The 18,300-nt window shown below is 30.1% G+C and overlaps 1 protein-coding gene across 2 annotated transcripts in view; it reads right to left on the bottom strand.

Moving 5' to 3' along the window:
• Nucleotides 1-18,300, bottom strand: part of LOC140046518 (pre-B-cell leukemia transcription factor 1-like) — a 94,187-nt gene that overhangs the window by 33,960 nt on the left and 41,927 nt on the right. For both annotated transcript variants that reach the window (XM_072091188.1, XM_072091187.1), the window contains exons 3-4: nucleotides 3,920-4,170; nucleotides 3,061-3,251 (exon numbers count right to left, since the gene is read on the bottom strand). In XM_072091188.1, the coding sequence (XP_071947289.1) occupies nucleotides 3,061-3,251; nucleotides 3,920-4,170 (442 nt within the window). The remainder of the gene's footprint in view (nucleotides 1-3,060; nucleotides 3,252-3,919; nucleotides 4,171-18,300) is intronic.

Genomic DNA, 18,300 nt, shown 5'->3' on the forward strand with positions numbered 1-18,300 from the left:
TCAAATACACGATGCATTATTCACATCATCTATGTATAGCAATCTGTGTATAAATACACTTACTAATTTAAATATACATGAATAGAAATTAACACATTACAAAGCCAAAACACTTAGGGATCAAGAGAAAATCCAGAGTTGCACCTGTTAAGACAAATCTCATTATCATATTCCCAGGTGCCTTAATATTCCATGCCCCATAACATGGTTAATGAAATTGGTTACCATTAGACTCCTGTTGCATCTTATAAAGTATCTCATCAATCCAATTTAAAAAGCGCCTAGTTAATACATCCCTTAAGTAACGCACACTTTTAACAAACCGGTTCCACAAGACACCACTAATAATGCCTTTGAGATAGTAATTCTCTGAAGGCTTCTTTGTTGCATACAAATAACATAGCAATCTTTTTTTAAAGAGAGAACGCAAAAAATACAAAACACGCATTAGATATTTATCTTCAACCTTTAAACGATGCGATCAAGCGATTGCCATGCGCAGTGTATTTTATCGGATAAATTGATAAACAACAATTTCAGGTTATTATCGACAAATATATTAATCTCATAACAATACACATATAGAAAGTTTAATCCGGTCTTTGAATTGTAAGTTAGAGATGATGTATAAATTCAGCATCAGTAAAGTGAGAGAAAATTGGTGGATCTTTTGAAGCAGCGAGTAAATTGAATGTATCGGAAATCGGCATAATGAAACAATCATTTACCTTGCAGACTGTGGCGTTCGAGTCTATTCGACGGATTAATATCTCATCCCTCAGAGGGGATGGCAAATGTACACGGATTTAGGGCTCTGGTAATTTGCTTTGAAAGCAAATTCAGCTCAAAGCTCTGGCACATTAAGCTAGAGGATGGCGAGCTGTGATAAATGGTCGCAACCGTCATTAACTGCGTCCATTCACCTAGTCGACTTGCCCGGCTGACCCCATATACTAGCTCATAAACCTAACATACTACAGCTTCTACAGCCAAATCACTCTAGTCTCAATTTATTTCTATTGATTGAAATTTCTAGACTTTTAGTTGAGCATTGTATTATTTTTGTTTTAACCTTTACGTCAATTTTGTACACATGGCTCAATAATAATTATTGGAATGAAGTATAGACTACTAAAATATCCAAGAAGTGTATTATATTTATTGTTTTTTTTATAAGAATTATTATCTTTATCTATATACATTGCTATAATTATCATTACACTAAAAGAAATAAGCAATAAGAAAAAACTAATTGTTGTCATAAAAGAGGAATTTAAGGTTGTTTAAAAATGTTGCGGCTATTAAAGAAATTTACATTTTGTTTTAATACTTGAAGCATTGCAATTTAAATTTTAATTATACCTTTATAGAAATATTAACATTCATTCATAACTGACAACTTCATAATTTGTGGTATTATACAGTGTGAACAGTAGTTATAGTATTATTTAGCAACATCTTATTTTTGCTATATTATTTCTTTATTTTCATTAATCAATTGAGATTGAAAAATTTAAAAGATTACATTAATTCAATTTGTGGTGTGTTATTTGTTAATTTAATTGGACAAAAAATGATTAAAAGTACCAAATTTGTCAGTTTTTGGGAGGTTTTTTTTATGTCTTGTGAGTAGGTAGGTATCCAGGAGCCTTTAATAGTATAATCTTTTGTTTTTTAAACCCACAACATTTTTTGGAATGAAACATTTTTGACTGGCTGGATGTTCCCATGAAACGATATTCCCAAAGTATGGCCTTGTATGCTATTTAACATCTCTGCTTTTTTTTTTATGACAAAAGGTTATATTTATTTAGCTTAAATATTTTTGATTAATAGAAGATAAAATGTTCTTGACAAGTTAACTAGATTCGTTGATCAAGCAGATTTTCTAGAATATTAAATAATATCAATATTGATATTACTACACAGGTAAATAATTTGAAAAGATAAATCAAACCGTTTTATTTAATTTTAAGTAAATTGAAATGCATATTTTTTTACATGCATTTTCTAAATCAAATGATTTGATTTGTATCTGTGTTCTTGCATACAGGTACTGTAGTACAGTTGAATATAGTTTTTAATTTCAGTATCTTCATTTCCTAATATTTATTGGTATACAGATTTTGTATACCCGTTATAATGTATAAGAAAAGATAGTAAATTTATATGTTCAAAAAGTTAGCAATATTTCGAGCTGGTTGACATTTACAACCTTGGACGGATTTTGGAAACTGTGATAATAAATATTAATTATATTAATTTATCAAATACAGGCAAAAAAAGGTCAAACTTAATGATAGTAAAAATAATAGGGATACCGATACAATTGGATTTCTGGAAGAAAAATTTAACAAAGAAATAAAAAGTATTGTAAAATGTTGTAATACTATAGCATCCACTAAGTTATTTACCCATGGGCAGAGTTATCACTAACTTTGGTTGGTTGGTTAGGAACCAACTTACCCTGGTAAATTAACTAAGCCTTTAAGGGGGCCTAAATACAGAGAATACACAAACCAGTATTGGTGTTAGTAGTCTATGAGTGCTAGCTTACCTGTATAAACCGACAATAGCCCATGCTCTCCAGAGGGAGGGCTCAGATACGAAAGTGAAAAGTTCCTAGAACACCCCTGTATTATAATGGACCAGTCCGCAACCACGCCCTCATGTGGGAACGTACAGCTATACACTTCGTATATTTTGTTTTAAGCACACGAATCATGAATGTAGTAGGATTTGCAAAGAATATATCCTTTGGTTATATCTGAAAGATCACTACTGTACACACTCCTGAAGGATACCCGGCAAATTTGACAGGTCAACTCCGGCCTCTAAAGCCCCACTAAATCCAGATGGACAGCCATTAAAAACTTGTTAAGAAATGCTCAATTAGCCAGTTTTCCAAGGAAATCCCCGAGAAATTCAAGTTTCGTAAACGCACCCTTTGAAGCAAAAGGTCAGTTCATTCAGTAACTCGCAGTCACACGTGGAAATATTGGGGACCAATGTACATGAATGAAATGGTAAAATAATTTTAAACCAAGAAGATTTACATACCTTGCATCCAGAAATCGGGAACGGAGAATCATAACTGCTTCACAGGTACTTTGTTTCAACTGTACTTGAATTGCGTTAAATTTTCGTTGTATAATGTTAACCATACGTTCTATTTCTTTGGGTGCTATCGGCCGCGTTCGGCTCTGTTCTCGTAACAGATTCATGACATGCGTTGTGAATTCATTACAAGCCTATGTATACAGTAAATATAAATATTATGATTTAATAATGAATAATAAATATTCATTTAAACCAATTCAGTCTTGAATTTAAAACTTGATTAGTATAACTATTTGGAAAAAGTGAAGTTTTAGCCAATTAAAAAAAAAAAAAGCGTTTCCCTTAATAAATAAAGCAACTACCATACACTACATTGATAATTATACAGGATAGAAATTGAACACAATCTGAAAATAAACATTTTTGTTAAAATTTAAAACAAAAAGATTTAAATTAAAATTGTCGTCACAAATCCTGTAGAAAGGTTTTATTGTTATTATGCATTATGATGGAGTTCAGCCATCAAGTTTTTACCAAGCCAAGGTCACCAAAGGTCATTGCAGTGCCACACACTTGAGTAGGCCTACTGTATAGTAATATTAAAAGTTGCACAAGAGGTCAATTTTATTTTCCTACCTCTTAAAACAATAATACTGTAGGACAAAGTGATTTTGGGATCTGTGATTGAACTTCACCTTATATGGAATTGCCAAGAAACCAAGTTCAAATATACAAGAAATGAAAGTTTATGAGTTAAATGAAAATGTTCAGTTTTCATCTGATTTCAACAAATACATAACAATCATTCATTGTTTTATTTTACACACATTGTAAATTGTAAACAAAAAACAAACAATACCTGTTCATATTTATCTAATTCTGTGTGATAGATTTGCCTAATCTGTGCCAGTTTTGCCCTATAATCACTGTGTTCAATTGCATTCTCTGGTTGTCCTGGTCCACCTCCAGATGCTGCCGCTGCCGCCGCTGCTGCTGCTGATCCGCCACCCTTCTCTGGACCTGCAACACCTTCTGCTATCAACATGTTGTCTAATCGCATTAGTTGTGGATCTGGTGGTTCTTCCTCTTGTGTTCCTCGAATACTTAATACTGTAAAATAAAAAACAAAGTGCATCGTTTAACTGGTTGTTAAAATTTACTAACAGTATATCAACAATAAAATGTCTTACAGTCATTGTCAAAGTTATCTGTATGTGCCAATAGAACTGTGATTGTGAACAAATTTACTTTTTGACAGATCCATAATAATGAAAAATAAATCACTCTCACTGGCGTCCCATTTAACACCCCCACCCCAATTTTCAGTTTTCTGTAGAAAAGCTTCAGGGTACATTTAAAAGAATACAAGCATTATTTGCAACTTTTGAAAAGTCTAATTTTAAGACATTTTCAGTTTTCTGTATTTGCAGAAAATCTGGGCATGCATTTGAAAGAATACAAACATTATTTGTACATAAAGTCTGCTTTTAAAGAGATTTTTAGTTTTCTGTGTCTATAGTTTAGGAGAGACCTTTATTACTATTACTTTCTACAGATACAAACTCATTAAATTTCATAATTAATTCATTTAACAAGTTCATTAGCAAGTAACTCGGTCTTAGTTCACTATAGATTCTAATGAAGATGGTCCTATTGCAGATTGAAGTAACAAAATCCTAATTGGCAAAACTGAAACATTTTAACGATCACCAACAATTTAGCAACACAGTTCAGGTTACAGATGATCTGATTGACCTAATCAGCGTTAAATTTGCACTACTTATCTGAACTGCAAACTTAGAAACTCAAGAACAAAAAAAAATCCTTTTTTAAATACACTAAATAATTTGTAATAATTAAGATAAATTTTGGTTCCTTACTAAACTTTTGTAATAATTCATTTGAAAATAAATTATTAGTTTTACAACTTTATCCTAAATAAAATCACTATTTATTTATCGAATATTTTTGCTATGGCATGGTTGATGTTCTTTACTGAACCACTTTGAAAATGATGCTTTAGAATGAATCAGTAAATAAAAAGATAGAATGAAAATACAAATTACTGTACTTTATTCTATTTGTATTCTTTACTTGACTGTCCTCTAGAATACGTACACAATAAAGTCTTGACTTATTAATTGGACACTACTGATCTCTTTGTATCAGTTTTCACAAATATTATTTATACTATTTTTCTTATTAAAGCATTACAATTTCTATAATGTATCCTTCCAATTCTATACTGCACAGCTTTGTTCAAAAGGTCGGCATACTATTTTGTTGCTGGCAGGCTGATGATTGGCATACATACAAATTTCTTGTCACTTTTATGTGACTATTCTTTCTTTTAAATACTCCAAAAAATTAATAAGTATGAGCCTCAAAGTATTTTGTTTTGTATCATAATATAAAATCAAACTTAAAGTTCAAATTCACTATATTTTATAATATAATTTAAATGAACTCACAACGCTGAATGCTACTGATTCTGCCATTACACTTTAATGCCTTGAAAAATAACCGTAAATGTTGTAAATCGATGCAGATTTTTAGTATAGTATGTAGTTAAGTGATGTGGAATACTTTAATCTAAGATTCTTCGATGTTCATCCCAGAAATTGAAACAATTCACTTTTCCCCCTTTCAAAATTCCATAATAAAAAATGATTTATTTCATAGTGTATATAAAATTTTCAACCTAAACTAAAGGTTTTGCCCTAAAAAGTACCCTCTACTCATTTCGTTACAGGGCCATAAATAATGTGGTAAACATGACAGAAAAAATGTTACTGCTCATAATTTTCTACGCCAATTACAACACAGAGTTTAAGTCGGAAAATCTCAACAAAATTGTTGCTCTGGGTTGCCTATTCCCTGTTCCATATGTAGTGTGGCACATGCAATCCAACTGGTAATCTCCTAGATGATCCAGTTAATCCCGGCAATATGATCGTACTGTTTAAACGTAGCAATTGAAAAAGCTGTACTAGAGTTTTTAAGATAGAGAGCCCCCTTGTGGTCACCCTATAGGGAAAAAGGTAAGGTTAATAACATGGCTGTGAGCCAGCACACTGTGACTCATTTATCTTCTAAACCACAAGGAAGATAAACTGAACGCCTTGATGAAAAGAGTCACCAACACACAATGATTTATACCAATAAACAACTCAATTTAGAAATTATAGTAGAAATGATATTTATACAGGATTTTTTATTACTGTATTGTTTCACTTAAATTCTATCAACTTGTACATGTTATTGTTTAAATATACTGTAGTCTTGAAGATCTATTTCAATTTTACAACATAACTTACAAAGGAACTATATGTTTAAAATGTACAGCTTGTATTATAAAATGTGTATAATTAAACAAAAATTATTAAAAATATATTCTACTTGCCAAAATGCTTTGTACTGTATTCATTTCTCAGTAATATAATGATACTGCACTGTACAGTACTTTATTAATGAAGACAAAATATTAACTGTTTATAATTGATTAGTAAACCTTTCTAAGAAACAAGAATGATCTATTTTAAAACTTTTTATAGCTTATCTAATTTACCATAAAATGAACCAGAACTGTAAATTCTTTGCCACTTTAGCCTACTTTACCAGAAATAAGTGTCTACTAACAGAGTAGGCCTGACAACCAACGATTTACAACCTAGCTAGGTTTACCTGACAGCTTGGCCTAGCCAAGTTGACAGCTAGACATTCTGAAAAGAAATTCAAAAGCTATAGTATAGTGAAGGTACTGTATTGAACATACAAACCAATCAAGTATACACAAACACACACTGCTCTAGGCCAGTTCCTGGCTAACCCTACATATTCTGATTTGACCCAACTATGTCACTTGGCCTACATTTACAATCACATGATTAAGACATTCCCTAGCTCACATTTCTCCTAGTTGAATTTTTTTCTCAATCTCCACTATAGAATTCAATCACTCTAGGCTAGTGAACTAAATAACAAAACATGAAAAAATGTCACCCTGCGATAATCAACCCATTAGAAATATGCCGTTGAGAAAATTGCCCAACAAGATAAAAATTTCTCAATCATCATTACCGTCGGTAAATCGGAATAATTATCGCAATTCGTCCATTTTTTTTGTAACGACCCGCTCTATATTTGAAATGAAATCAACGATACTTACACTTAATTACTGTGCACAAAAGGCAATTCATACGAACACAAAGTTTGGGTCTATATCAATAACGTGCTATGTATGCTATGTAGAAAAATATCTAGGTAGTTAGGAGATATTAAAGATAAAATTGCACAGGCACATATGTACCGTGTTCATTGTAGATATACATAGTTTTTTAATCTAATATTTTTTCTGAAATCTTTGGTGTAGTAAAAATATTTTATCAAATGATCATTAAACATCAAGAAAAACAAAAAGCATCAGTTTAGTATTTTAATAAATATTGTTTTTCTTTGTTGATAAAAGAAAAACTAAATAATAAATATAACAAATAAATAATTCTCTTTTTAATTATATTCTATTTTAAAATTTTACAATAAATTATAAATTTGAATTGAGCAAAATTTAATCATTTAGTTAGACCTAGAATAAAAAATGGTTATCACAAACCAATAGAAATAATAATACTACTACATTAATTATTTATGCATGAAATACATTCTTATTTAAGATTTTTTACTGAATTTTCTGTAAAATGTTTTTTTTTTTATTAAATCTTATTACAGTATCTCTATTAATCATCCTTATTTTATTAGTGTATTTAATATTCAATAATTTTACAACCACCATTAATCATTGGATAATAATACAACAATAGGAATGATTTATAAAATAATTATAAAATCATTTAGCAATACTTTAAAATCATTATCTGCCATCAATCATATCTATCATCATTTTTATCTACTGGCAGACACGACATCTAACTTCCACTTTCCGCTTCAGCGACTCAACACCTAGTCAACACTTTTCCTCACAGAACTGAGCTGTGTATGAATATCAACAACTCGCTGAATACTCACTGGGTAAAGCATCAGGCTATGATGTTAGTTACCTAAACTAGAAAATGAGAATTTACGAGCCTGCAGACGTAAAATCCTAAGCAATCTGCTGGAACAAAGACGAAGTAAATTGTAAATTTGCTGTAGTTGAGGTGTAAGCATTATAACCAAACACATTCTTCCCCAAGGACAAATGGGTGAAGATCACAAATAATAATTTAAATATCCATTCAGATTTACTTACAGTCTGACTCTTTTACGATTTATATTTGCGACTTTAAACAATTGCTGTTTCATTACTAAATTACAGAATTTTTATCCAATAGTTTTATGAATACTATGGTTAATTTTTTGTACATTACACGATTCCTTGTGTATTGAAAATTGTTTGCTAATATGAACATGAAATTTAGTATGCATTGCACAGAGTAATCAGTAATAAAATGAGCAATCACTCGCACATTTATTATATATTACTATATGATGGTAGATACTAGTCTTCTCAATATTGTCTTTTTATGACCCTTTGAAATAATGAAAGGAAATGGCAAAAATGTTATGACTCTCGGCTTTCATTACCAAATTCATGTACGTCTTTAAATGTGTGATAACGTATACAACAACTAATGAAAACTGACATGCTATGCTGGGGGAAAAAGACGTGACAGGGCAATTGTAGCAAATCTAATAGAATATCCTCACATTTTAGAGATTATTGAAACATCTCATGTAAACACGATACTAATGCATCAAAATGTTAACGAATGGATATTATAAACACTTAAATAAGTATGTATAAATGAATTGTATTATATTTAATATCTTTGCTAGTTTGTAATCAATATGGTTAACATGCCTATTCATTTATAAGTGTGCTTGATTCAACGTGTCATTTTTGATGTATTCAAACTGATGGAGTCAAGACGTGAAAACATCAACTCCTGGCTAATATCAAAACAGTTTTACAAATATTGATTTTTTTTTCTTCACTCTTTTAAAATCTCAAGGTTAATGTAGACGAGTGTAGGTATTTAACATCGCTATTCAAAATGTGTACATTCATACGAATGACAAATTAATTCTATAATGTTCTTTTCTGTGCTACTATGTAATTCTATCATGCAGCTTTGGTATAGAGTAACAAAGGATCACATGTTCCAATAGCCTTAACTGATTTTTCATTTCATCGTTAATAAATTCACTTTCCTAGCTGAAAAAATGTTAGTAGTAGTTAGGTAACTCCCTCGAGAATTTCAATGCGGGAATTTGTCCATTATGAAACATGCTCGTATTCAAAGATTAGACAATGCGACAATTTGTATTGCGATTTGTATATTTTTCTAGTGAATTGCTTTTTACACAAAAGGAGAGACTGAACCTTACAACAGTCAATACAGCGTAAAATATCAATCTCAAAATCAAATATCAAATCAAGAGAAAACAAATTTTGTCAAACCTTTAAAGAAATAAATCAATTGATAAATTGACAGTTTATTTATTTAAGTCAAAAGAATTTAATTCAACCTTTGTACTTGAGAAATCAATTAATACAAAATACCAAACATTATATTTTGATTTTAAATTGATCAAGAATTTAATTAATGACTCTTAAATCAATTTCTAAAATGAACAATCAATTACTATCATTTACAACTAGATTATAAAGCTGTAACTGTTATTTAATATTACTGTATATACCAAGGTTATTATAAGTGAATCATTAAAGAGATACAGTAAGAATAATTTTTAGAAATCAATAGAGTAAAAAATACTGTATATTGAAAAACATAAAAAATAATATACTGTATACTGTATTATTATTAAATTGAGTGTGATGTAATGTATTCAAATTATTCATTTTATTATTGTTATTTCTGATAAACAATAATACCAAAAATAAGTAAATATGAATTAATAGACGCTTACTATATAACTTTACAATAAAATTTAATGACAAATAGTATTTCCTGTCACCCATTGCTGTTTGTTATTTTTGTATAATTCGATCACTTGATCTTGAAAATTTTTCCATGATGGTTCTGAAACGTCGATCTTCTTGTTTTTTGTCATTAAATATTATTATAAGTAAATATAATAATAATAATAATAATATTATATATTTAATTTTTTTAAATATCTGTGATACAAACAACACAAATTGAAACACATTGTTTTTGATAATAAATAAAAAAATATTCAATGTGTAAAAAACTATAACAAATTACTGTACTCTACCTATTTGAAAAGTCACCGATATGATCTGTGCTGTTTTTTTAACCATTCAAATTACTTATTCATGTATTATGATAAGTAATTTATAGCATATACCGTTTAACCTAATTGCTCGGAAGGATAACACAAGATTTCTTCATAAATGGCCGAGCAGTTAGACCCTTTATATTGATTAACTTATCAAATTTAACAATAAATCACGCCAATATATATCTTTAAATTGGTAAGTAACTCTCAAATGACATGGAGAATATTGGCATACATGAAATAATATTGTTTTAAAATTACTTCTAGCATCTCACAATCACAATTAATTTACACTTTGGAAATATTAGCTTTGTGTGATATTTAAAGAATTTTTATAACCTTTCTGTATGATTGGCAGTCAATAACTAAAACGATAAAATTATCAACATTATTGTTTGTACCTTGTTTGTTAAAAGATTTAAAGAACATTTTTTTAAAGCAACCAAATTAGGAACATCTGAAGGAAGTAAAATTACATTGAAATATTTTGTGAAAGAAGAAAATTAGTAATTGTTTGTACTGTATGTATGTAAATTTTTGAAGAAAGATTTCATTTAAAATGAAGTTAAAGAATTGTAATAAATTTCTATTTAATAAATCAGTGCTTAATGTGCATAAAAAATATCCCAAATATTTTTTTTTTCACACATAATCTTTACTGTTTAAAAAAAGAAACATATATTGGTACATAGATTTTTTGTTAATGATTAATTTACATTAAATAAAAGACCATCATATTATAATAAATCTGAAAATGATAAATTGTTTGCAAGAATATTAAAATAACAGTAGTTTCTAAAGGTTTTTATTAATATTTGAATAATAATAATAATCTATTGATGCTAAAGTTACTGTCGCCAGTCCTGTCGTTATGAGGTCATTGGACATTTTTTTGTTAATGGTAAAGTTCACTAAAAGGTCATTATCTTTCATCTCATTTGGATGCTTATGACTTGAAAGAGAGAGAAAGTGTAACTGCTCTTAAGTACTACACATGTTCAGCTAAAGAATTTTAACTGTTTTACCAATTTTTAGCGCATGGTATGCCATGCATGGTGTATATGTGGATATTAAAGCCTTAATAATGTTTATGATAGCGAAATCAATAATGGAAATATACAATATTTTGCAACAGCGTTTGAATTGTAAGATCGGCAGGTGAACAAATGGAACTATTAAATTTTAAAAACACAATAAATTAATTTCTTAAGAAATTTTGTAACAAACATTGTCAAGATTCAGATGTTACTTTCAATATATAATTTCAGAATAATCAAGTTCAGGCTCTATCGAACTGTGAGTGTGATGCATTTATTGATAACTTCTTTTAACATGATAGTTATGTTCACATTGACGCAGGATTCTAATCATGAAAAATGGTTGTAGTGTTTAAGAATAGAACTGTGTTATTTCGGATTGCACACAAAAGGTATGGACATATGTCCAATCTAAAAAGGTAATGTAATTTCTGGTTGTCTACACCGGGGCAAGATTTATGTCATATCATCTATTTCACCTGACAAACATTTATTTTGATAATGACCATGATTTTGACAAAACTTCAATTTTCAAATATTTTAAGATAATTTTGTAAAATCGTATTTAAACTTTAAAGAATCACAGTAACAATACCAGACTTCAGTCAAGACCAGTTCAAACATTGAATTGCGAGCAGCCAACCATGTCAAACCGTTAAAGTACGCCCATGTCAAATTATCCTTCACATGTAACATAGCTAATCATCTCTCCACTATCATCAACTATAATTGGCAATTATCAAACAAAAGAAAATCATTCACACTGTATTAAAATTCTCAATAGAAACACCAACATGACATTTTATAAACAATACAAAATGACTTTGTATCATCAACATGATTGGTACAGTACACCACTACTATGGCCCTGTTCAGACCCATGGCGTTAGACCGTTTTAGCGTACAACGTTACTATCAAGGTCACGTTACAAACCGCAGAGAAAAAAACGAGGTGTTCAGACCCATAGCGTACGATGATCGTTACAACGGAAGTACGTCACCCAGGTTGTTTCTAGTTGCATATTCATGTGCTCTTACCCACGTGTTTTCATCATTATTTCCACTGTATATAGGCCTAGATCTCAGCCCTACAATTATGACAAAATTTGCCGTAAATAAAACATACCTCAGCATTTATTTAAGAAAAATATAGTAAAGCCAAATTTCTGTTTCTATTGTTTTTATTTTGTAGTAAAAAACATTTTCCCCAGGCTCTTGTGTTACGAAAATAAAGCAGGCCTCGTAATGATGAAGAGAAAAAATGATTGTGATTAGTCTATCCAGTCCAGTCAAAGATATATATTCTTTGGTCCAGTCGGTTGAAAATAACCCTTAACTTGCTAATAAAAGGGACACAGCTCCCCTTGTTTGTTTACTGATTTTTTTAGGAGTTAGGGGGTTTTCAGCATTAAACTTGTCCAGTCTAGTCTGCCTTAAGTGACTTGATGTCCCACGCTAGTTTTTAGCTTGAATGAAATGCGTAAATGGCTCTAGGCCTAGCTAGGCCTAAAAGCGGATGGGATCGTAGTCCCTATGTTTAAACATGGAGCTATAACTTATAGCTCCATGGTTTAAATACAAGGTGCATGTATTTATGTCATTTGTTAGAAAATATAATGGTAATCAGTTGATAATAGTTTGTAGCCTTTGTAACAGTTGTATTTGTAGTGTAGTTAGGCCTTATTTATTCTGGCCTTTTTGTTATTGAAATCCATCTCACACATTGACGATACAAGATGTCAGCCTAGGTCAAACCTTGTTTCGCGTCATACCAGGAAACGTTCTGATTGGATACAACGTTGACTTACAGTAGCGTCGTACGCTAAAACGGTACTATCAACCGTTTTCCACTACAACGCTACAACCGTTGTACAACGCGTTGTACTGTTCAGACACACATTCTTTTAGCGTCGTACGCTAAAACGGTCTAACGCCATGGGTCTGAACAGGGCCTATAATACAATGTCCATTAAACCGTTTATTCCACAATTTGTTAAAGCATTATATTAAGATAGAATAGTACATATGTAGGTACAGTAGACACTGGCAAAATCATTATTTATTTTTTATTAAAGGAAATTCCATTGCTAGGCTTTTGAATCAAATACCTACTACAGTAGGCTATATATAAACATTTCAATCCACAAAACAAAAGATAATTTTTTTTACCATTGATAAAACATTGAACATATAAATTGTATAAAAGTGAGTCCTGTTGGTCGGGGAAAATCGAAAGCTCTCATACTATTTATTATTTCTATTGGTGTATGGCAGGCCAAATCTCATTCTTTCTTGACATTAACTAGATACAATTTGGGGTTTTTTCATATTAACTCAAATTTTAAATTATTGTTAATTCAAATTTTCCCAATAATAAAAAAAACAGTAACAAATTATGGGAGAAAATCACTGAGAGTAAAGGCATTTTCTATAGCGTTTACATCTTATTTTTACTTGATTTAGAAATCAAGAATTATCATAATATGAATGCCTATACTATACGTACTATGATCTCTTTATTGAATAGAGTACTGCTTCAAGTGTTAACACTGTTTAATGTGGAATACGTCTATCTAAAGCATTTCCAGATTTTAAGTACGGAAAACGATATTACAAGCAGTTGAGCTGTAATGGAAAATGGTCTCATTGCAAATTGGAGAATTTACTTACAACGTTCATTTAACGAAACATAGATATCTTTTCAATGACTTGAAATTGCCACGCGTCAGTATTAATCACAACATCAGCTTATACGGGTTAGCGTGGAAAATGGGCAGTTTTTACGAGTAAAAACCTATTCCCAAACGCTGCATTGCATTTACATCATTTCCACAAATGACTCTGATGGAGTAAAGACCCCGGGTGTTGCCATCGGCAACAGTCAAAGTTCATGGGGCATCATTTGTAAAGCCGTCTCTCATTAAAAACCAACATTAAAATCCTGAGAAATTTAATTTGAAACTGAAAAGTATGTACTAAACCGGATTGTTACATTACAATTATTTGACTGCCTCTACAAAACTATTCGTACATTATGTGCCGTGAAACATGTGTATGTAAAGTATAATTAAACAATGCTGTAGCACTAAACGGAGACTGTCAGAAGATGAATAATGTGGTAGTTACTCATAATCCTTTCCATTGATACTACTAATCCTTTGTATTAGAGATCAGGGTAAAGCTATGAGGCTTCGTAAACCATTCTAATACCAACAATTTATCTTATTATTCTTTATTTCTTTTCGCGACACTATATAGATATTCCTCATTCCCTCGGGCTAAACAAGAACTGTCAAGGACTATGATAATTGCCGTTCATGGCCGTTTAATACCTTCCTGTGAAAGGCGATTCCTCAACGAAAAGTCTTCAATGTAAAAAATTGAATTTTTAACTTTGTCCCCCTTCCATCTACTGACTACTTTGTTCATGATATGCATATTTATAATAATATTAGTGGTAAGTGATAATCAAAATGCCTCAAAGGGTTTATAAATAATCAGTAATTTATGACTAGCTAAAGACACCATTCAACAATCACATATAATTCTATACTCCTATCTGTAAATATTATCGCATTGCTTTGATATTATCAAGATGAACGCCAGAGGCGAGTATTGCCAGTGTACACCATCTTAATATAACTATTTCCTATTAAGATCGACTTGGGTAAACATTTTAAATACGGTAAAATCTATAAATCAATAAAGAATATCAGTTTTTCTGTATATTCACGTTAGTTGGCGCTGTTAATGAGTTTTGGTGTGAAATCAAATCTGATATGGTATAAGACGACGCGAGGTATTCAATGCACATAGCTTATCTAAACAATTAATTGCGTATTTATTATTGTCAGTGTGTATCAACTTATTACTTTTGACACTGGTTATTCACATTTAACAAAGGATGTAATTTCTTTATCATAAAATGGATCAACAATAGTCGATTTCTAATCAGAAATTCATTGGCTAACCATAGGGCAAGATCAAATGACCAAATTATTACCGATATTAATAATTAAATACACACGATGATACTGTAATAGAAAGCCTTATTATGTAATAATGCACTACAATCCTATTAATTTTTAAACAGTAAATGCCGGGATTAAATGGCTACTGTTAAGTTAGCTTTAAAGCGCTTCATGTTGTTAGTTTGTGATGAATAAATCAATGAGGTGCATTTTAAACAGATTTAATCAGCAAAATGAAAACGTTAGCACTTGTTTTTATGATGATGAAAGCTTTCCTACATTCGCACTGTGTGTGAATACTAAATACTTCCAATTCATAACCAAAAAAAGATTGTTGTGAATGTATATTTTACATTCAAAAGTTCATATAAAATTAAGAATAAAGATTTATGTTAATTATGTAATTTATTGTTTGAAGGTTTGCATGGCGAAATCAAATGTTGATATAAAGTTTGAGGTACACCACGTGTTAGTTCTGAAAAGAACTGTTGATTTTCTCGACGTTTCGATCAATATGCTTTGATCGTCTTCAGGAGTGTGAATTATGTAAATTACACTGTAATTTTAATTACTTTTAGTTGTTTTTTCTTGACTTTTGTTATGTCTATTCTGAAAAGTTTTGAAATAAACAAATGAAACATGTACATGTTGATGGTGTTTATGTTGTTAAAGGCTGTTACTGTATCTCTTCCTCATCTTAAGGTATTTTTGAATAAATTAAATGAATTTAATTATATAAATAAATATGTATTTATGCTAATTATTTATATTTTCATTTGATGAATACATGAAAAATTTAGCAGTTCTTATATGGATTCATATATTATAATATAATTAATATAATAAAACAAATGTAATTAGATAAGCATTATACTTATTGAATAAAATTGAAAAAGTATTTTGGAAAAGAATTATTAAAAAACTTTAGAACTTGTTTACAATGTATACCAAGAACTAATTCAACTTCTTTGACATCTTCATTACTAAAGCCAATAAACACTGTTTAATTGGCTCTCATTCCCCTGGTACTGACGAGGGATAACATCTACATCACCCCCTTTACTAGGCTATAAATAGGAAGTAAGAGTTTCCTTTGCGAGGACTTGGCTGAGCCGCGAGCCATCCCTGCTGCAAGTCATATGCTAGTACCAGGATGTGAATCATGAGCTCAATAGAGTCAACGTATTAAAGTGGCCGTGCCGATACAGAAATCTACGCATGGCAAACTAACCGTGAGAGATCACAATGTAACTCTTTAATTGTTTTTACGAGACAGCGAAAAGTGACGAGAGAGTAAAATAGTCGCTTTAAACACTAAGCAAAAGCACTTGTGTACTTTTCTATAGAACTTGGCAAGTATGCAAATGATAATAATTTATATGAACAAAGCTACTGTGGCTACAATTATTAAAATTGAATAGATCAGTGGTAATTTTTGCTTCCTTTTCTTTTACGGACAAAAATTTATGAACCAACAGAATCAAACAATTATCAAAAAAATGTATTTTTCAATTTATCTTTTTTTTTATTAATTATTATTTTTTTATAAGAAAATATCAACAATTACACCAAGTAGAAATTTGAGTCAGAGGGAATCTATTGTAATACAGTAACTAACAAACTGTCATGAATTTGGTATACATTACAACAAGCCTTCCAGTGCCTGGCTAGTGCTGAGTTGATTTATTTCCTTGATAGCATTTATAGGCAACATTCACATCAGCACATTCAAATGTTAATGTTCAATGGACTTTGTATTAACAAATGTTATTTATAGAACATTAAATAACCATGTTTTTACACTTCCTCATTAGGAAACGGTTTGTTCAGTCTGTACATTGCCGTCACAGAAATAATACATAATACTGTACTGTACATCTGAATCTCAAAATTGAAAGCTTTGTTTACCAATGGTTCTTATAGTAAATCTGGACAATTGATTTAAATACTTTACACAAAGTATAGTACAGTAAAACATTTAGAAAGCATTTTTTTTTTACTAATCATTCACATATTAAACTGTACTATTTGTGCTTCAAGTATGCTATTTACAATACTGTATACTATAATTACTGTAATTATGACAATTTGGGAAATGAGTTTGAATTGTCCCCTATTAGAACCACTTATAATGTATCATTTCATCTGAATTATTAACTGAAAGAGTTTAATTTAATTATAGAAACAAAGTGTGTATATAAAGGAGAAACTTAAACAAGAATATTGATATTAGTATTGTTACTCTACACTCATTTGAACATAATGCATTTTTATTTTACTATAAATATAATATAATATAATATTTTAAGTTTGTTAAATTTATTTGTATTGTATTTCTGAATGTGCGCATGCCCAAGCGAAAGAACAAGCATGTGTTGATCTGGGCATGACGGATCAGTGATAATATTGAATTCATTATTAAGTTAAAAACATTGTTCATCACTACTGCATTTCATTTCAACTGTAAACCTATATTTTTTCCATCAACCTAAAGTAAAAAGCCATAATTGAAATGTTATTAAAGGTGTCATTGTTAAGAGAGTTTTTATCGTTATTTTTTATTGTTTACGACGTTGAACAAAGCGAGAATTGATAATGTAGTGTTCTCAACGGATCTTGTTTATTCAATCAGTGTCAAAAATTGTATCAAACACCATCGTTAAGAAATATAATAAATTGTCTTCAGTTAAAACTTAAATTCAATTCAATAAATATTCCAATAAATAAATATTATGTAAAAATAAAAAATATATCGAATATATTTCAATAAAACGTACTGCCGCTATACAGTAGATCAAAAATCTTAACATATTTCCAAGCGCTTACTCCATATTTTTACAATACACAGTCAACAGTAAAATAAAACCTGAAATAAATTAATATTTAATTTTTTTTTAAATCTAAACATGTGGATGTATCAACCCAATAACACATTAATTATCTTAATTGATTCTTCCATCTTTGTTAAC

The sequence above is a fragment of the Antedon mediterranea genome, chromosome 4, assembly GCF_964355755.1.
Source record: "Antedon mediterranea chromosome 4, ecAntMedi1.1, whole genome shotgun sequence".
Classification (NCBI taxonomy): Eukaryota; Metazoa; Echinodermata; class Crinoidea; order Comatulida; family Antedonidae; genus Antedon; species Antedon mediterranea.